The 21,653-nt window shown below is 37.0% G+C and overlaps 1 protein-coding gene across 2 annotated transcripts in view; it reads right to left on the bottom strand.

Annotated features, from left to right (window-relative positions):
• LOC121443459 overlaps window positions 1–21,653 on the bottom strand; it is a 68,428-nt gene that overhangs the window by 25,353 nt on the left and 21,422 nt on the right. The window contains exons 3-5 of one of the 2 annotated variants that reach the window (XM_041645211.1): window positions 16,025–16,216; window positions 12,983–13,096; window positions 6,253–6,262 (exon numbers count right to left, since the gene is read on the bottom strand). In XM_041645211.1, the coding sequence (XP_041501145.1) occupies window positions 6,253–6,262; window positions 12,983–13,096; window positions 16,025–16,216 (316 nt within the window). The remainder of the gene's footprint in view (window positions 1–6,252; window positions 6,263–12,982; window positions 13,097–16,024; window positions 16,217–21,653) is intronic. The other variant, XM_041645212.1, reaches the window with a different exon arrangement.

The following is a 21,653-nucleotide window of genomic DNA, read 5'->3' as shown; positions in this document are numbered from 1 at the left end:
GGGCTCAGCAGATAATCTTCAATAAGCAAAATGTTACTCATTAGAAAATGGGTTTCAGGGAGTAGCCTTGGCATTTACAAAGGGTACTTTGAAATGCACAGGTCTAGTAAGTCAACCACTTTCTGTTGGAAGGCCACATAGCTGAGAAATATGTGGGCAGCATGAATTAGACTTCACGGGTGTTCTGGTAAAAGGAAACAAAATGTGAGGGGTGAATCTGGGAACAGTTGAGGGAGTGAATATAATCAAAACATTGTACAGAATTTTCAAACAGCACACATTCAAGCACACACGCACACACACAACCTTTTTGATCCTTCACATGTGACGTTAAATCAAATTTAAAGTATGGCACAGAGAAAAAGTAGACACATTCTTAGAGCTCACAGCCAGGGAAGCTTAATGTTGTTTAATCTGCTCCTTCCCCTGAAGGCTTTCTTTGTATCAACTTTAGCCTCATTGGAATGTTGAGAGTTTGGTTGCAAGCTCTGCCCTCCACTGGAACAACCTGTTATTGATTCTTCCAATTATTAGCAACTTAATGCATTGCACTGCCCCAAGGCTTGCCTTTGCTATTTGTTCTGATTCAGTCTTTTGGATCTATGCAAAGGTAATATAGGCCCTCTTCCACATAAAATATCCTAGCCATGCTTTCAGTAATTGGCCTGTGTACTGTGTACAGACGTTTCCTCTGATGCTGTTAAATGCAGAGTCTAGAGGCAAACTAGGGATTTTAAGTGAACACTTCTACACCAACTTCCAGGAATAATGCTGAAATAAAGGTGGGAGTGCATAGATTTCTTCATCATAGCAATTTAAATTACTTTTCCTGATTACAAGGTGGTGACAATTAAAAAATCTGAGAACCTACATGGTGTTTTGCATTGTTGCAGCACTAATCAATGCTTCCGCCAACAATTTTGCCTCTCCTCCAAATTCAAATATTAAGTTTTTAAATTATGTATAATGGAATATTATATAACCTTAATAATAAGATTCTATCATTTGCTGCAACCTAGACAGAAGTGTGGAACCTTATGCTAAGTGAAATAAACCAAGAGCCAAAAAAAAAAAAAAACCAAAAAAACCCAATCGCTTAATTTGAAATCTTGAAAATCATGGAAAAGGTAAAGTAACAGATTTTTAAAAAGCACCTGTAGTCTTGGGCCTAAACAATGATGCGATCAATTCTGGTCAGGTTATACCCATAATTTATGCTTACTTTTGAAAATGCAGTGGACATCATTTATCATATTTTCCTTGAGTCTTGTTTAAGAATACCTTTGTTTGATGCAAATCAACCCAATTTTTGTTAAATAGTATTTTAGTGTTATAGCCTCAAATAACTTGGGTCAGAGACCTTAACCATGCATTTCTTTTTTGAAAATGAAATAGTTTAATGTATTTATGAAAACCAGTATATGATCCAGGGAATTCAACATCCCTTTCTGATCTCTTTTGTGGGATCTTTTTGTACACCGTGAAGATGTGTCTCTGTTAATGTGCCCTTTGATTGGTTTAATAAAGAGCTGAATGACCAAAAGCTAGACAGGAGAGAATAGGTAGGACTTCCTGGAAGAGAAAGAAATGCAGAAGGAATCTATTCATGAGGGAGACACCAGAAAGACATGGGTGAATTGGACATACAGAATGAAAGAGAAATTAAAACCCTATATAGCAAAATAGGATTAGTATAAAATACACTAATTAAGTTATAAGAGCTAGTTGGGAACAAGCCTAAGTTAAAGGTCAAGGTTTCATAATTAATAATAATTCTCTGTGTTATTTTTTGTGAGCTGGCGGTCAGAAAGAGAAAGTCTGACAAGAAAATCTGGCTACAAACCTCCACAGTTACCAGGCACACAAGGCATGCAGATACACATGTACATGCAAAACACTCATACACACAAATTAAATCAATTAAAAACTACATCCTTGATCTCAGGTGATATTGCCAGTAAAGTGCTTGGATGATAAAGAAAAAAACCTTGATTTTGTCCCAAAACCACACATGAAGCAAAACCTGACATGGTGACACACATGTCATCCTAGTCTGGGGAGGAAAAGGCAGGCTGACCTCTGAGGCTTGCTAGAAAATGAGAGAACTCATCTATACAAAACAAGGTATATAATGCATAAGGAAGACTAGCCAGCTATTGTCCTCTGAACGCTGCAGATACACATGTACACTCACTCATGCACACTTGCACATACCTGTACTAGCACACATGAATATCACAAACACACAAAATTTAGATTCCTCCTATTATAACCTTCAACACTTTTAAAATGTTTAAACCACATATTGGGTAAGACTGTTTTTCCTGCCTCAAAAATAAAAACTGTTTTCAGAACTCAGTAAAAACAATGTTGGAAATGAAGCCCTGAAATTCTCAAGGTCCCCTCCATACCACCTCAGCCTCTGAGTCAATATGAAGATGCTGATTTTGTTAATTAAGAGAAACAACCTGTATATATTGCACTGTCTTACACAAATCCTCAAAGCAGGTTTCTGAACCTTCTACTAAAAGCCTCTTGTTAGCCTGATTTCCTCCCACTAAGCCAACATTTTACTATCTGTTGAATTATTATTTAGTAATAGTGGGAGAAAGTTTTATGAATTTTAGAAAAATGTGATTTTGAAAATATTTACTAACGAGAAATATTTTTATACATTGAAACCACTTTACTTATTTACTTATATTATGTGTGCATCTCTGTGTGTGCGTGTGTGTACATCTCTCTGTGCGTGGGGGTGGTGGCGAAGGTGTGTATGCCATGACACACAGCGGAGGTCAGAGGAAAACTTCGGAGGAGTCAGTTCTCTCCTTTAGTGTGGGTGTCAGGATTCAAATTCAAGTAGTCAGGCTTGACAAAAAGATGACTCAGTGGCAATCTCACCTTTGCTAAAACTACTTGAAAAGAATATTTACACAATTAAAGGTTCACTTTATCACAAACACTGTCTGTATCATTGGCAAAGGAAAACAAATTTTCACATAGGCTTTTCCTCAAACTTGAGAAAGGTAGATATGTGAAGGTTAACTACTGCCATCTACTGGTATAAGCAGAAACTTTCATCTACTGAATTTCAGAGGTGTTTCTATTTGTTTAAGGTGAAAATACACCTTATTTCCCGTTGAAGCCTGCACTTTTCTGAAGAGGAAACCGTGAGGGGGGTGGATTTCTGGGAGAAGGGAGCTGGAGGAGGCTTGGAGGAGTAGAGGGAGGGGAAACTGCAGTCAGTGTGTATTATATGAGAGAAGAATATATTTTAAATATTTTTTATTTTAAAAATTAAAAAGAATATAAAATAAGTTTGTAATGCAAAAACCACTTCATTGTTTTTTCTTTTAATTTTTAAGACTACAATTTAGTTACAGCACTTCTCTCTTCCCTTTCTTCCTTCCAAATCATCTTATATGCCGTTCTCTCTAATATTCACACTCTCTCTTTTCACTAATTGTTATGGCACACATATATATCAACATATAGTAACAATTAGTGAAACCAAAAGGTTGACAAATACATCCTGCTACCCTGGAAGAGTATGTTCTTCGTTACTATGTTTGTTTAACTGCTAAAAAGTTTGTAGGTGATTTTCAAATTATGTAACTGAGGAGACATGGGTCCTCCCGAGTGGCTTTAGTTGTCTAGTATGAACACAGTATGTAAGACTAACCAGACTTAGCCTGGCAGTGGTGGCACACACCTTTAATCTAGCACTTGGGAGGCAGAGGCAGATGGATCTATGAGTTTGAGGCCAGCCTGGTCTACAGAGAAAGTTCACGGATAGCCAGTGCTACACAGAGAAATCCTGTAATGAAAAACAAAACAAAACAAAAACTAACAACAAAAAAGACTGGCCAGACTTGGGGTATTCTAGCTTATAATGTTTGGGAAAAGCATTATATAATACCAAATCATTTCCCAAGAGTCTTCAGAACTTCATGAATTATTGACAGACAGCATCTCTAACACATTATGTAAAGTACCTACTCAAATAATGAACATGGAGCTAGAGCTAGTGAACCAGTTGAATACCTAGGTGTCCCTGGGTTTTAGAGGCTCTCACTCCAGGATGGACAACTGCTTTGCTGTCTAACACACTGGCCTTTCCTTGGATGATATTAAGAATTTGATGTCCAAACACTCAGGGACACTGCCCCAAGTTTTCTTCAAGCTGAACTTTCAAAAACCACCTAAGACAAAAGTTTATGAGGGGCAGATACAAAGATTGGGTCAGCATATTAATCAGATAGATAAAAAGATCAACTTGTCAAGAAAGTTAATTAGTATCAGTCACTAAATACTGACAAACAATGTTCATATCTCACAGGCTATAAAACAGCAAAGCATATTCAAATTAAGGACTATTTGGAAGACTCTTTTACAGGTGTTTCTATCATTGTTGATTTCCAAATTTTCAGCCTTATTAATATATATGATCAAAATGCAGGCCATGTTTTGGTCATAGATTATCTGTGAGCAAAGACTGAAGGCAAAGAAGAATGTTTTTCACTAGATTAGTTATATGACTCCTTTATATAGTGCCATCATTCTTTTGGGGGGGGGTTTATATTATTTTTATTCATTTTACATACCAACCACAGTAAGGCCTACCTCATCCCCTCCTACTGCCCCTTCCACCCCACCAACCACCCTCATGCACTTCTTAGAAAGGGTAAGGCCTCCCTTGAGGAGTCAACAAAGGTTGGCGCATTAAGTTGAGGCAGGACCTAAAGACCAACTACTCTTACGTATAACCCCAGTAGCACAGACAATAAGAGCATCAATAAATAAGCAGGACCTCCTGAAACTGAGAAGCTTCTATAAAGCAAAGAACACAGTCAATAAGACAAAAAGGCAGCCTAATGTACGGAAAAAATCTTCACCAACCCCATATGGAACAAAGGACTGACCTCCAAAATATATGAAGAACTCAAGAAATTAGACATTAAAATTCTAAATAACCCATTTAAAATGTGGTGTACTGAACTAAACAGAGAATTCTCATCAGAAGAATTTCAAATAGCCAAAAGATACTTAAGAACGTGTTCTTCGTCCTTAGCTATCAGGGAAATGCAATTCAAAACAACTTTGAGATACCATCTTACACCTGTCAGAATGGCTAAAGTCAAAAACACCAATGATAGCCTTTGCTGGAGAGGTTGTGGAGCAAGTGGAACACTCATCCATTGCTGGTGGGAATGCAAACTTGTGCAACCACTTTGGAAAGCAGTGTGGCAGTTCCTCAGAAAACTGTGAATCAACCCACCTCAGGATCCAGCAATTCCACTCTTGGGAATATATCCAAAAGATACTCAATCATACTACCAGAGCATTTGTTCAACTATGTTCATAACAGCATTATTTGTAATATCCAGGACCTGGAAACAACCCAGATGCCCCTCAACTGAAGAATGGATAAAGAAAGTGTGGCACATCTACACATTAGAGTACTACTCAGCAGTAAAAAATAATAACATCTTGACTTTTGCATGCAAATGGATGGAATTAGAAAACATCATCCTGAGTGAAGTAACCCAGATCCAAAAAACAAATATGGTATGTACTCACTCATAAGTAGATACTAGTCATATAAAAGGTCAATGAGCCTATAACTCAGGATCCTAGAGAAACTAAGTAAAAAAGTGAACCCAAAAAAAATCATATATAGACCCACCTGGAAATTGAAATCAGACAAAAATCTGGGAGTGAGGGGTGGAAGGTAGGGGGAAGAAGGGGGGTGGAGGAGAACTTGAGGGAATGGGATGGTCGAGATGGAGGAAGGACAGATATTAGTGCAAGGAAAGAGATATCTTGATTGAGGGAGCCATTATGGAGTTATCAAGAAACCTGGCTCTAGAAAAATTCCCAAGAATCCCCAGGGACAAACACAGCTGAGGCCCTAAGCAATAGAGGAGAGAGTGTCTGAACTGACCTTACCCTGTAGTCAGACTGATTTCAAAAGAGTCATATACTTCTTATTCTTTGAATAGAGGCCTTGAAAGGGGAAGATTTTGTAAACATGAAAATATTTGGGTGATGTTTCACATCCCAATTTTGTACTCATTAACCATATTTCAATGACATTATTGAAAGTATGGGATTTAAATAATGTGTTGATGCTACAATAAAATGTTCACAATTAAGCTTTAAGCTTCTCCATGGATTTAATCTTATGAGATTACAAATGTAATCTGCCAGGTCCCACAGATGTGAGTCTATTCCACCTTGACTAAAGTTCACAGAGTTTGAGCTTATTCTTGCTCTCTCAAAGTTGTTGACAACAGGTGTGACTACAAATGAGATCGTGACTTACAGTGTGGTTGATTAGTATTTTGAGTATACAGGGGGATCCACTTCTCCTTCACCAAAGATCAGAGAATTCAAATCTATTCCTGTTCTTTCAAGAGGATTGGCAGGAGGTTCCTGGGAGTGATTGCCTGCAGTATACATGGTCTATTCCTTATATCATGTTAATGAAGTCTGTTGCCACCCCTTTCCCCTTTGTGGAAAATAAATGCAGGCATATTCAGTATTCTCTGAATCTCCCTCCCAGTGCTATTATAGGTTTCTGTCTTTTATTTCTCTCAAATCCCTATTCCTTTTACTTAATAATTCTAATCCTCACCTCCCTTCTTTGGAACATGCAAGCTCTGTCGCAACTGACTCTTACATATGTCACTCCAGCATGTGGTTTATGACAGATGTCACCTCAACGTGGCTCCTTACTACAGCAATCAACAACAAAAAAATGTTTCTTTCTAATTAGATCACCATGATGCCTTTAAGCAATGTTCTGTCTTTTCTTGTGATTATAATACAGTAACAGATAAATGAGGACCTTAATTTATTCTAAGTCTCATATTTGAACCTCTTGTTATTAGTGCCTTGTATGTATTAATCAACACCATGAGTATTTTTAATCTATTAGTATCTCTCAGTTAAATTCCCAGTGATAGAAGATTTTTCTTAAATCCCTCTCTTTGGTGACAAAATCATCCACATAAACTGAAAATATTTGATGCTATATATGAATCAATTTAAAATGCATGGTGGTTAGTCATTTACTAATGAATTCATTTATGTACAGATGAATTTGCTTGGTTTTAGGGGTTATAACAGGTAATGCTAAGAGACTTAAATACATTGTAATTACGAATAATCCTCTGCCTTGGCCTCTAACAAGAGGTAAATTCTTTCATTTTATCTTAAATACTATTCATTGATTAAACACATTTTTGAGACAAGTTCTTACTTTTGTAGCCCTGGCTGTCCTGTGACTTCCTTTGTAGACAAGATAGGCCTCAAACTTAAAGAGTAACATTTGCCTAAATGCTGGGATAAAAACCATGCATAACCATGTCTAGTAATACCTTAATTTAAATGAAGTTTTATCTTACAAAGGTTTGCCTTTAGCAGGTTTTGCATTTTACAATAGAATCCCAATATAATGTTCTTTTCGAAACCTACTTTGCCGTACTTCTAATTTTCTTTTGAATTAAATGTACTTGCTTATTTGTGTGGAGGGACATGCTATAGGAGTGTGTGGAAGTCAGAGGCCAACTTATTAGAGGCTTGGTTCTCTCATATCACCAAAAGATGGTGCTAGTGTCCTTAACTACCTTACCTGCTGAGTTCCTGGATTGTTGCTTTTATGGGGAAATTCTTGATAATCTTCAATGCACAAAGCCCAGCTTTGTACAAAATAGAAAGTTTTAAATAAAAATGGATATAAGGATAACACACTATTTGGCTAATTGTTGTTTTCTGCTATGGATATAAGCTTAAGACTGTAAGACAGTTTGCTTTTCACAAGAGCACAAGGTTGAAGTTTTAGACAAATTCACTAAGATTTTTCCAGCTTCCCTATTGACCTAAAAACCACAAGGGGAAAGATTTAAAGAATAATATTCTCTTTTCAATAAATGAGGTTCTTTAACATTGCTAGAATGCCTTTTTAGAGTAAAATAATGAAGCACTACTCCTTATTCCAACATTTGGGAGCCAGAGACAGGAGGTTTGCCATAAACTTGAGGCCATTCAAGACTACACAGTGAGACTCTGTCTCAAGAAAGGGAGAAAGATTAAGAAGCTATCATGGCAAAGGGACCATTTTGCCTTGCTGATTTACATAATATATTTTCTTTAGAAATTAATTAGGTAAATGACAGAAGATAAAGTTTTAGTTACCTATATATCAATAAAATGATAGCTAATAACCTACTTGATGTCAAATATATGCAGAGATGTTGTACATTAAAAATGCAGTAGTGATCATGAGTTCATTAAATTTTTTATAGAACTGTTTATAATGGAGGGGGTTTACTTAACTTTCTGAAAAATGATAATAACTGCTAAGGAGAAAGTAAGTCATAATAATAGTGCCATATATATGTGTGAGTGTATGTGTGTGTGTGCGCACGGGCGCGGGGGGGCATATATTATAGAGAGTATCTTAATTATATATTTTATATATTATCTTATTTTGAATTTATTTAATTTATAAATATAACAAAATTGGCAACTGAGTATGTTTTGTGAATATCACTACCAAATTTGGAAAATCTAATTGTTAAAGTATTCTCTTTTGGGGGAGGACATTTCTCCTGATGTGCTGCTACTATTTTGTGGTTTAATTTTCCAGTTATATCAGTATTTGTTTTTTCATCATCAAAATATATTTATTTTTGAAACTCTAATAAGTGTGAAATGCCCCAATATAGCTACTGTGCACTTTCATATATGAAAATGATTCACCCGTGTTTATTCTGTAGCAAAGACTCCAGCAAGTAAGCTTATTTTAAAAAGCAAGTTATTTTTTTTAATTATTTATGTTCAGAAGAAAAGTCAAAAATAACCAGCAAACTCAGTGGTGAATTTCTGTAGGACTAAATTATACAGCATACACACTTTTGCTGTCAAAAGTTTAGAATATATTGCTTTTTCTAAGTATATGCTCATGCTGCGATTAAAAGAACTTTGAAACCTATTTTGTGCTAAATGCAAAGGTGTGGGTGGGGTTAGGTGAAGAAGAGCTAAAAAGTACAAAATCTTACCACTACTTTTTAAAATCTAATTGTTAAGTCAATTAGAAAATGCTTAACATGTACAATTCAAGGATTAACTCACACTCTGTTGTTTGTTTATGTGTTCTCTAGCTGAATGAAGAAATTAGCAATGGAAAACCACACTTAATTGAGTGGAAACAATTTGACATTTAGCATCTGAAAAGCCAGAATTTATCAAAAGTGCTGTTTTAAACACACATTTAGAGTGTAGTGCATCTAGACATTTTTCTAAACAGCATAGGTCTATGAAAGTTTTCCAGTTCTTTGTTAAGTAACTAATTGATGTAGTCAGTTTCTATTTTACAAAGTCTCCAGACTGGAAAACAATTTTTAAAAGATGAATGTGCTAGATTGGGACATGATGGATCATCTATGGCTTCTCCAGTTAAGGAAATATTTACAACACTTAAGAATATAAATATTGCCGGGCGGTGGTGGCACACGCCTTTAATCCCAGCACTTGGGAGGCAGAGGCAGGCGGATCTTTGTGAGTTCGAGACCAGCCTGGTCTACAAGAGCTAGTTCCAGGACAGGCTCCAAAACCACAGAGAAACCCTGTCTCGAAAAACCAAAAAAAAAAAAACAAAAAACAAAAACAAACAAACAAACAAACAAAAAAACAAAAAGAATATAAATATTTAGATAGAAATAATAATAACAATAGCAAGCATTTGTCTACAGAAAAATCGAGAAAAGGAAAGGGAGAAGAGGATGTAATGAATACAGCCTAGCTGAAAAACATTTCATGGGCTCTTTCTCATAAGTTTTACCCATACTCAGTATACACGGCATTTTCTAAAAGATGAGACAGGAGTAGAGAAAATGAAAACACAGAGATTTGGAAAGTAGAGAGGTGACAGACATCACTGTGGGTGTAAAGACACTTAAGGTCATGCTCAACCTCCTTAGCGATCAGGGAAATGCAAATCAAAACAACTTTGAGATATCATCTTACACCTGTCAGAATGGCTAAAATCAAAAACACCAATGATAGCCTTTGCTGGAGAGGTTGTGGAGTAAGGGGTACACTCATCCATTGCTGGTGGGAATGCAAACTTGTGCAACCACTTTGGAAATCAGTGTGGCAGTTTCTCAGGAAATTCGGGATCAACCTACCCCTGGACCCATCAATACCACTCTTGGGCATATACCCAAGAGTTGCCCTATCATATGACAAAAGCATTTGTTCAACTATGTTCATAGCAGCATTATTTGTAATAGCCAGAACCTGGAAACAACCTAGATGCCCTTCAATGGAAGAATGGATGAAGAAAGTGTGGAATATATACACATTAGAGTACTACTCTGAGGTAAAAAAAATGACTTCTCGAATTTTGCATGCAAATGGATGGAAATAGAAAACACTATCCTGAGTGAGGTAACCCAGACCCAAAAAGATGAACATGGGATGTACTCACTCATAATTGGTTTCTAGCCATAAATAAGGGTCACAGAGTCTATAATTTGTGATCCTAAAGAAGCTAAATAAGAAGGTGAACCCAAAGAAAAACATATAGTTATCCTCCTGGCTATGGGAAGTAGACAAAATTGCCGGGCAAAAAATTGGGATCTTGGGGGTGGGGTGCGATGGGGGTAAGGGGAGATGAGGAGAGAAAAGTGAGAAGGGGAGGATGGGGGGAACTTGGGGAAACAGGATGATTGGGATTAAGGAAGGTTGGATAGAGGAGCAGGGAAGCACATATTTTAGTAAAGGGAGCCACCTTAGGGTTGGCAAGAGACTTGAACCTAGAGAGCCTCCCAAGTGCCCAAAGCGATGTCCCCAGTTAGTTCCTTGGGCAGCTGAGGATAGGGAACCTGAAATGACCCTATCCTATAGCAATACTGACGAATATCTTGCATATCACCATAGAACCTTCATCTGGAAATGGATGGAGATAGAGACAGAGACCCACACTGGAGCACTGGACTGAGCTCCCAAGGTCCCAATGAGGAGCAGAAGGAGGGAGAACATGAGCAAGAAAGTCAGGACCACGAGGGGTGCACCCACCCACTGAGACAGTGGGGCTGATCTATTGGGAGCTCACCAAGGCCAGCTGGACTGTGAATGAAAAAGCATGGGATAAAACTGGACTCTCTGAGCATGGCGAACAATGAGGGCTGATGAGAAGCCAAGGACAATGGCACGGGGTTTTGAACCTACGTAATGTGCTGGCTTTGTGGTAGCCGAGCTAGTTTGGATGTTCACCTTCCTAGATATGGACGGAGGGGGGAGGACCTAGGACTTACCACAGGGCAGGGAACCCTGACTGCTCTTTGGACTGGAGAGGGAGGGGGAGAGGAGTGGGGGGAGGGCTAGAAGGGTGGGAGGAGGGGGAGGGAAACGGAAGGCTGGGAGGAGGCGGAAACTTGTTGTTTCAATAAATTTTTTTTTAAAAAAGCCAATCTAATCAACAACAAGAGAAATCAAAGCAGTGCTTATCTGCTTTGAGGACGGTGGGTCAACTATAATGGACTTTGGGAGAACGTTTCAGTGTGATGGAAATGTTTATTATGTTGAGGTAGCAACCACAGGATTGTATTTATTAAACTCACTGAACTTTGAAAAAAAAGAATAAATGAACTGCTAGAAATGGAAAAGTGCTTTCTGTATGCTAGATTTTCTAATTCATAGTTTCTTTCTACAAAACAAACGCTCACTTCAAGAGAAAAACAGTCAGCTACAATCTATTTGGTAGTTTTAGGGAACACCATTTTGGATATATGAACAATATTTACATTAGGATATTCATCCAGAGTAGTTTAATATTTTTTGACAGATGGTTTGGAACAAATCTTTAATGCTGCTATTTTTAAAGGGAAAATATATAATATATTTGATTTTAGGTAGAAAATAACTTGCCACAAATCTTTAAATCAATAAATGTTTACATTAACCTTTAATATTTTGATGTTTAACTGGCCTTGATATTAAGATGGTACCTATTTAGCCACATCTATAGAAGTATACTGAGTTTCATGTTATTTATTTTCAGAAAAGTACAGTTCTTACTTTTAATGTTTGCTACTTGCATTTTAGAAGACAAAAAAACAACAAAAAGATTTTGTGGCTCTCTTAGCTAGGTTTTTTTTTTTTAAACTGCTGTGAATAGACACCAGGACCACAGCAACTCTTACAAAGAAAGCATGTAATTGAGGTGATGGCTTACAGTTTCAGAGGTTCAGTCCAATATTATCATGATGGTGTTGACTATTTTGGCCAGAAGGCAGCAGCAAGTTGAGTGTCACAGTGAGTCAAGCTTGAGAAAAGATACCTCAAAGCCTGCCCCACAGTGAGGCACTTTCTTCAATAAGACCATGCCTATTCCGACAAGGTCACATCTCTCAATAGCGCCACTCCTTTGGGGGGCATTTTCTTTCAAACCACAACTGTGGCACTTTATGGTTTGTTTGAACAACAACATTTCTGATGCCTCTTATACTTGTGGTCTAATGTGACAGCAAGGTCCCTTTTATTTTCTTATTCAGAGCTACTCCTAAAATACATTGATTCTCCAAGATCTACACATGACTTTTTTTAAATGATCGGTCCAATTGGAAATATATTGCTAGATATAAGATTTATTATCTAGAGCAAATTTCTTTTTACTCATATCTTCCTTGAACTCCTCTGGCAACTTTTGTTTACTTTTTGTTTTGTGTTTTAGTTTTCTCCAAGCCTGTCTTTGCTATCTGTTTTATCTTGATTTTACCTGTAAGGAAATAATGGCAAGAAGAGGTAGAGAGCATTGCCAGTGTCACTGCTGCAGGCCTAGGTGGTAACAAACCCATCATAATTTTGAAATTATATCTTTTAATGACATTTACTTTTAACACTTATAGGCTCTACTTTTGTTCTCTATGGCATTTCTGTCTTTGATGTCTTCTGAAAACTTAGTTTCTTTGACCAATGCGATTCAGTGTTTACCTCGCCTTGATTAGACTGAGGAAGATTCCTGTCAGTATCAAAACCATATGCAGAATTATGGCAAGGTCGAAGTTCTGGCATATTTCTCTTTTCTCTGGCACATAAAAACGAAAACACAATTCAATTATGCATGACTGGTTATACAAATGTCTTAATAAATGTTTTTATAATACACAATGAATATTCACATTTTAAGACTGTAGTCAAGAAAAAGAATTGATAAAACATACAATCTATCTAATTTCATTCATGATTAACGTGCCTTACTTTATCTGATTTTATACAACATTTCATTGTAAAAACTTTCAAGCATAGAGCTGTAAAAAGGAATTTCAGCAAATATCCATATATCTCCCACATTGATTCAACCACTACCATTTTATTGCATATATTAATATATACATATTTATATATCATTTTCCTATCCAACCATTAATCTACATTACTTACAATGCAATTGAAAGTAAATTTTAGAAAGCAGTATATTACACAAAGAATTTCATTGTCTCATTAATGTTACATAAAGCCTGCTAGTTAGGTGTTTTAAATTCAATTTACAATAAGTAACTTAGGCTAAGGCAATTTAGGGAAACTCTCCTAGACTACCTACTTAGTGATTTGTGGGTAAGAGGTGTGAACCTTACTTAAGCTCAATAATCTTAACATTCTCCACTAAGCTAAATGATTTTATAGAGTAGATTCAGAATTATCTCATCAATTCCCAATCCAGATAATAAAAGAGCTATAAAAAGAAACTCAAAACTAAAATCACATTAAGTGAAAGAAAATAGAGTAGCTTAAGTATATAGAAAGCCCAGAAATGAGTTCAAACCCTATGAAGGCTACTACTATCTTGTTAGAATAAAGCGTCAGGTTTATCTATCATTATCAATAATAATCATTAATTATTTCATTAAAATCTTAGACTAGTGAAGAAGTAAGACATATATTCTTCTTTGTGTAAGTGAAAAAACAGTGAATTTTGGTTTACTCAAAGTCACAGAGTCAATAGAAGAAAGAGAGTTGGAATATATGTCCATTGATCAAGACCTTTGGAATAGAGGACTAAAGTTAAGTACTCAATGGTTAAAATCGCTGACTGCTCTTCAAAAGGACCCAAATTCAGTTTCCTGCACTCACATTTGGCAGTTCACAACTGTCTATATCTTTAGCTTCATGGTATCAAGATGCCTTCTTCTAGTGTCTATGGGCATCTACTCTCACATTGCATAAACAGACACACATACACATAAATAAAGATGATAAATCTAACAGAACATAATGTCTATCTGTTGCTTTCATTGGTTAATTAATAAACAAACTGCTTGGCCTTTGATAGGACAGAAAATTAGGTAGGCGGAGTAGACAGAACAGAATGCTGGGAAGAAGGGAAGTGAGGCAGATGCTATATCTCTCCTCTCCAAGATGGATGCAGGTTAAGATTCCTCCTGGTAAGCCACCACCTCGTGGTGCTACACTCATTACTACAAATGGGTTAATCAAGATGTGAGAGTTAGCCAGTGAGAGGCTAGAGCTAATGGGCCAAGCAGTGTTTAAAAGAATACAGTTTCCATGTAATTATTTTGGGTAAAGCTAGCCGTGTGGGAGCTGGGCCGTAGGAAACGGCCCGCAGCTCCTCACAACAAATAAAGATGATAAATCTAACAGAACATTGGGATAGGAAAATTACAGAGACTATTTTTAAAGTGACCTACATAAATATTACTTATGGTGATTCTTTAGTGTCTTAAAGGGTTTAAAGATTATATCAATTGAAAATATAAAATTCTTCATATTAAGTTGAATTTGCAACACTAATGTTGATAACCATGTGAACACACTCACACATGCACCATATAGCACCTAAAAATATGAAATAACGGAGTAAAGATTCAAAATTTAAAATGATAAAATAATTGGTGAGTTTAATATTACTCTTTCAACAGACAAATACCTATGATAGTTCAAATCACTGATTTTGTTACAAATTGAAAACCAGTCCTTATCAATATGAGGCAAACAGTACCAGTTAGTTCTCATTAAAAAATAATATTTAAAGAATCATTGTAATGCTTGGAAGATAACATTATCATGCCACAGAGGAATGAAAAAGTAAAGTAGATGGAATTTTAATTGATAGAAAATTGATAAGATTATACATTGATATTTCAACTTCATAGTTCTCATTCAGAAGTTGAAAACTCGAAATGATAGAGCTTGTTTTATGTAAAGAAATAAAGGTTATGCATAAAGGCATACCAGCTTTAACACTGTTTTAGTTAATCAGATTTCATTAGCACAGCGTGGAATTATGCCCAATAACCAGACTCTGGACCACAAACTTGGCCAAGTTAATTGATCTTTCTATGCCTTGGTAGTCTCATCAGTATTTTATTGGGTTGTTAATAGGACTAAAATGAATTCATAGGCGTGCAACATTTGTAACTCATCTTGCCATGCATAATAAACAGAAAATACCTGATTGCTGCTTTTAGTCTTATCCTCACCATCTGTGAAGTGAGTAGGTCTGATTATAATCATCGCTATTTTGTAGATGACGAAATTAAAGCCCAAGGAGGTGCAATTAGTTAAATAAGACAGAGTCTCATCGAAGTCAAGGCTATTAGATTCATCTTTTGGTGTCTTGAATGTTGTTACTGGCATAAGGGAGTTGGATGGACTAGCACAGCAGTGTCTGATCATTTGTTCCCACATCACCAGGGAGGAATGCATGGGGCACACAAACACTGCCTTAGTGGAAAGAAACCCTGAAATCGGACACTTTGCCAATTGCATTTGGTTTTTATTTAGAGAAGGGCTTTTAAATTTTTCTCTACCAAAATCCTAAATTAAATATGTGTATTTGGCAATGTTAATTTGACTTTGAACTGTAATATTGATAAATAGGAAAGAAAATATACACATTGCATGCATGATAAATGGCATTCATTATATCTTGATTCATTTGCTGATCGCATGAGAAACTATCTACTTTTCTCTAAAGTATTTAGAAGTCTTTTACCTGTGATGATCTTCATTCTTCTTTGGCTTTCCTTTACAGTAGTGGATAATCTGGATTACCACACCAACAATTAAAGCCAGTGTTATTCCAGGCAATGTTGCTACTAAAATCAGGTCCAAAGTGTTCCAGAGTTGTTCACATTTCTCCCCCATGTACCAATCGTCTCCCCACTGGCCTCTGAAATTTTGACATCTAGGTAGAGATAAAATAAATATCTCACACAACAGGGGAATACAATGTACTTTATATTGGTGAATCAGACATTTCATTATAGCTCAACCATGAAATTTCTCCTTAAGTTCCTTCTTAAGAAATTACATCATTCCATTTCCCCATTAGCGCAAATGTTCTAAACCTACAGGTTTGAACACATTAAGTGTAGTGTTTTAGGATTTTCTAACCAACAGCTAATGAAGATGAGGGAGTTAGCACTTGAGAACAGGGAGATAAGAAAGTTGTCTTAAGAATGCTGTCAAAACTGTATACATTTAGCTCCCTGTTCCTACCTGTGCTCTGCTTTGGCTACTCTAGCTCTATTGCTTCTGTAAAAGAGTTCTACTCCATCTAAACTGCCAGTTCTTTAAGGGCAGGCTGTGTACGTCCCTCCCCACTCACTTATTTAATACAAGTTATCAGACTGATTTGCTGTACCACATTAAATGGAAGAAGAAACATGAGAAGAGACTAGACTGCCAGAAAAATAAGCCTGCCCCCATCTTTCCCAGGACTCCTAAGTTTCTCTTTCTATTTATTTATTTATTTTTAGAAAGAAGTGACTCATTTATGAACTACATGCATTTTTATGTCTTGGTATGCAGCCAAATAACATGAACATGGCCCTCTGGTGCATAGACTGAAAACTGGCACCACATACACCCACATAAATATGTCTACAGGTTTGTGAAGACGGGAGGTTGGGGTTTTTTATGCCTCCCTAAGAGTGACTAAAGAAGGAGTTTGCTGGGGTAGTGTCTTTAGGGATTTCTTCACTGTCTCCTAAAGGACTGGCATTAGATTACCCTATTATCCAATAAAGGTAATTAGTAACTAAGTTACTTGTGGCCTTTTGCGTTGTTCCAACACATTAAATATTACTGTATGGTTGACATGAAGGAACTTATTAGATGGTTATTATAATCTTTTATAGCACTGATGATCTATGATTTTTTAAGAAAATATATTAGCCAGTTTCAAATCAGTATTAATCTACCTATAGGATGTGGCATTTAATATTTATTATTAAACGTCACACATTTAAGGAGGTCAAAGAAGAGTTTCCATATATCATATCCATCTGCATGTGTTTTTCCTAGAAAGACTTTGGTGAGAATATATTATTCTTTAACCTAGCAATGAATTACAAATGAATTATTTTATAATAATATTTCCTTCATTCAAAACATATGGACTATGTCCTAAACATTATTTCTAATATTTGTGATATACAATTGAATGAAAAATGACCAGTATGCTCAATTAACTTACAATATAGCAGATAGAAGTAGAAAAATATAAGCAAAATTAGTAATTTTGAGAAGTGCTATGGGGTTAAGTAAAATGGAATGGTAAGGGAAATTGATGCCAGTAATATATTCTTCAAGTGACACTGACATTTCTGGTAAAGATTCTGGTGAATGAGATTTTAAAATGTGGATTATATTGAGTAGTTCTTGGTCAAAATATAGAATTATAATTAAATAAAAATCGTTGCTTTCACAGCATGATGAATGTATTTAATGATTTATATATTATCATCTTGAAAAGTACTAAGACAGTGGCTATTATGCTTTCATCAAAAAAGTGAGGTCATGCATATGATAATTAACGAGATTTAACCATGTCATACTGGATATATACTTGAAAATGTCATGTTTTATGTGATAAATACAGGGATTCATGTGTCAAGTAGATTAATTAATAAATGAATTTTTACAAAAATATTTTACTCCATAATGACAATATGAAACAAAGAATTTTATATGCTACTCAAGACCACTGTGAGAATTAAGTACAAAGAAATATTTCAAATATTTAGTATTGTAACTGTTTCTGACTCTGTTCTAAAATAACATTTTATTTCTTATCCTCAACTTCATGTTGCTAAAGCTAATTTTAAGCCCTCATTTTACTTAATCTATCAGCAACATTTAATACAGCTGATCACTTTCCCTTCTTTCATCACTCTCCCTTCTTTCTGACTTCCAAAACATTATTTTACTTATGCATTTTTTTCTAGTTCATTGTTTATCTCTAAATACCTTTCTTAGTTTCTTATCTTCATCCTACCTGTTGCAAGGAGGCCACTTGTTGGTTCCTGGCTGCTCAGCCCCAAAATAATCAAACATAAACTGATTAATTAAATCACTGCTTGGTCCATTACCTCTCGCTTCTAATTGGCTAACTCTTACACCTTAATTTAACCCATTTCTATTAATCTGTGTATCAACATGTGGCTGTGGCTTACCAGCTAAAGTTCTGTATGGCTCTGGTGGGGCTACATGGCTTCTCTCTGACTCTGCTTCCTTTCTCCTAGCATTGAGTTTACTTTTCCCCACCTACCTAAGTTTTGCCCTATCAACAGGCCAAGGCAGTTTATTTATTTATTCAACAATGGTATTCACAGAATACAGAGGGGAATCTCACATCACCCACCCACTTAAAGTGGGAGTGTTCTATCGATAACCATCAACTTTTTATATTTGTATGCCTACCTTGGAGTACTTGTGGAATCTAGGAAACTAGGAAAAAGACCATGGGGAGGAAAAATAAATATCTGAAGAGAATGGAATAGTAGAACACTGGTTATGTGAAGTGTGAGATAAGGGTAATGGAAGTTTAGGTACAGAAATGGATGGGAGAGTAGGGCAAAGGAGAGAGTTGTAGATGGGATAACTAACATTAAAGTGTTTGAAGAGCCAGGCATGGTGGTACATGCCTTTAATTCAGCACTTGAGAGGCAGAGATAGGCTGTTGCTGTCCGTGAATTTACAGCTAAACTGGTCTATAGAGTTAGTTTTACACCAGCCAGCAATACATAGTGAGGCCCTGACTTAAAAAATAGAATGTTGGCATAGCGCCTCCCTGCCCAGCCTGCTAGGGCGCTGGGACCGAATCCGAACCGGGAGGACAAAGGGGTGGCCGGTAGCTCCTTTGTTCCCATAGCCTGCCCGCAGCGAGCAGGGTGGGCCCTTTGTTCGCGAGCTAACCAAGCAGCACGGAGTTTCGATCTGGGCACCAAGTGAAACATCATTGTGGTGAGTGAGTGCTGCGGCAGCTGGGAACATACCTCAGCCCGCCCACACTTCCTGGCCATCCTACAGGGGCTATACTGCCCAAACCGCCTCTCTCTTCCTATCCCATTCAGCTTACATCCAGATCCCCACACCCCCTGTCTCCCTCCCTCCCTCCCTCCTTTGGGGCATAGCGCCTCCCTGCCCAGCCTGCTAGGGCGCTGGGACCGAATCCGAACCGGGAGGACAAAGGGGTGGCCGGTAGCTCCTTTGTTCCCATAGCCTGCCCGCAGTGAGCGGGGTGGGCCCTTTGTTCGCGAGCTAACCAAGCAGCGCGGAGTTTCGATCTGGGCACCGAGTGAAACATCATTGTGGAGAAACATCTCTGAGGAGTGGCATCACTGGGAAGGTACATCGGTGGGCAAGAAGACCTGATCCTGTAAAAGAAGATCCAAAGGGGAGTATTGGGAGGAAGAGATGGGCAGACACCAATGCAGGAATTCTCCCAACAATGTGAAAAACAACAGGAAACCACCAGAAGCCAGTGACCCCACAACAGGAGGACATGAACAGCTTAATCAAGAAGAAGTAGAAAAAACTGACTTCATGAAAGTGATTGACACCCTTAAACAGCATATAAAAAACGCTCTTATAGAAATGGATGAGAAGTATAACAGAAAGTTCGAGGAATTGAGTAAATCAGTGAATGATACCCTAGGAAACCAAGGAAAAACAATCAAGCAGATAAAGGAAACAGTTCATGACTTGAAAACTGAAATGGAGGCAAAGAAGAAAACACAAACAGAGGGCCGGCTGGACATGGAAAATCTAGGTAAATGAATAGAGACTACAGAATCAAGTATAACCAGCAGAATACAAGAGATAGAAGAAAGAATCTCAGATTCTGGGGATAACATAGAGAAAATAACACTCTGATCAAAGAAAACAGAAAGTCCAACAAACTCTCATCACAAAACATTCAGGAAATATGGGACACAATAAAAAGACCAAACCTAAGAATAATTGGAGTAGAAGAAGGAGAAGAAGTGCAGCTCAACGGTACAGAAAATATACTTAATAAAATTATAGAAGAAAACTTTGCCAACCTGAAGACAGATGTACCTATGAAGGTTCAAGAAGCATACAGAACACCAAATAGGCTGGATCAAAAGAAAACATCCCCTCGCCATATAATAATCAAAACACAAAATATACAGAATAAAGAAAGAATATTAAGAGCCGCAAAGGAAAAAGGCCAAGTTACTTATAAAGGTAAACCTATCAGACTTACACCTGACTTCTCTATGGAAACCATGAAAGCCAGAAGGTCCTGGATAGATGTTCTCCAAAAACTAAGAGACCACGGATGCAAGCCCAGACTACTATATCCAGCCAAACTTTCATTCAGTATAAATGGAGAAAACAAAATTTTCCAGGATAAAAACAAATTTAAACAATACGTAGCCACAAATCCAGCCTTACAGAAAATAATAGAAGGAAAATCACTAACCAAGGAGTCCAACAATGACCACAATAACTCAGATATCTAGAGACTCTTCACCAGTGCAAATCAAAGAAGGAAAACACACAAACCCTACTACTAAAAAAGTGACCGGAGTTAACAACCACTGGTCATTAATATCACTTAATATCAATGGGCTCAACGCACCTATAAAAAGGCACAGGCTAAGAGATTGGATAAGAAAACAGGATCCAACATTCTGCTGTCTACAAGAAACACACCTCAACCACAAAGACAGGCACCTACTCAGAGTAAAGGGCTGGGAAAAGGCTTATCAAGCAAATGGACCTAAGAAACAAGCAGGTGTGGCCATACTAATTTCTAACAAAGTTGACATCAAACTTAAATCAATCAGAAGAGATGGAGAGGGACATTTTATAGTCATAACAGGAACAATTCATCAGGAAGAAGTCTCAATCCTGAATATCTATGCCCCTAATATAAAAGCACCCACGTACGTAAAAGAAACATTACTAAAACTCAATGCAGCCATCAAACCACACACACTAATAGTAGGAGACTTCAACACTCCTCTCTCACCAATGGACAGGTCAATCAGACAGAAACCTAACAGAGAAATTAGAGAATTAATGGAGGTAATGAAGCAAATGGACGTAACAGACATCTATAGATTATTCCACCTAAAGAGGAAAGAATATACCTTCTTCTCTGCAGCTCATGGAACCTTCTCGAAAATTGACCACATACTTGGTAACAAAGCTAACTTACACAGTTACAAAAAAACATTAGTAACCACCTGTGTCTTATCAGATCACCATGGATTAAAGTTAGAATTCAACAACAATGCTACCCCCAGAAAGCCTACAAACTCATGGAAACTGAACAGTCAACTACTGAACCATACCTGGATTAAGGA

This window comes from Microtus oregoni, unplaced genomic scaffold (genome assembly GCF_018167655.1).
Source record: "Microtus oregoni isolate MIOR12 unplaced genomic scaffold, Mior012 000107F_ref0000227, whole genome shotgun sequence".
Lineage (NCBI taxonomy): Eukaryota > Metazoa > Chordata > Mammalia > Rodentia > Cricetidae > Microtus > Microtus oregoni.
Note: the sequence above shows the minus strand (reverse complement) of the source record. Positions and strands in the feature narration are given on the sequence as shown.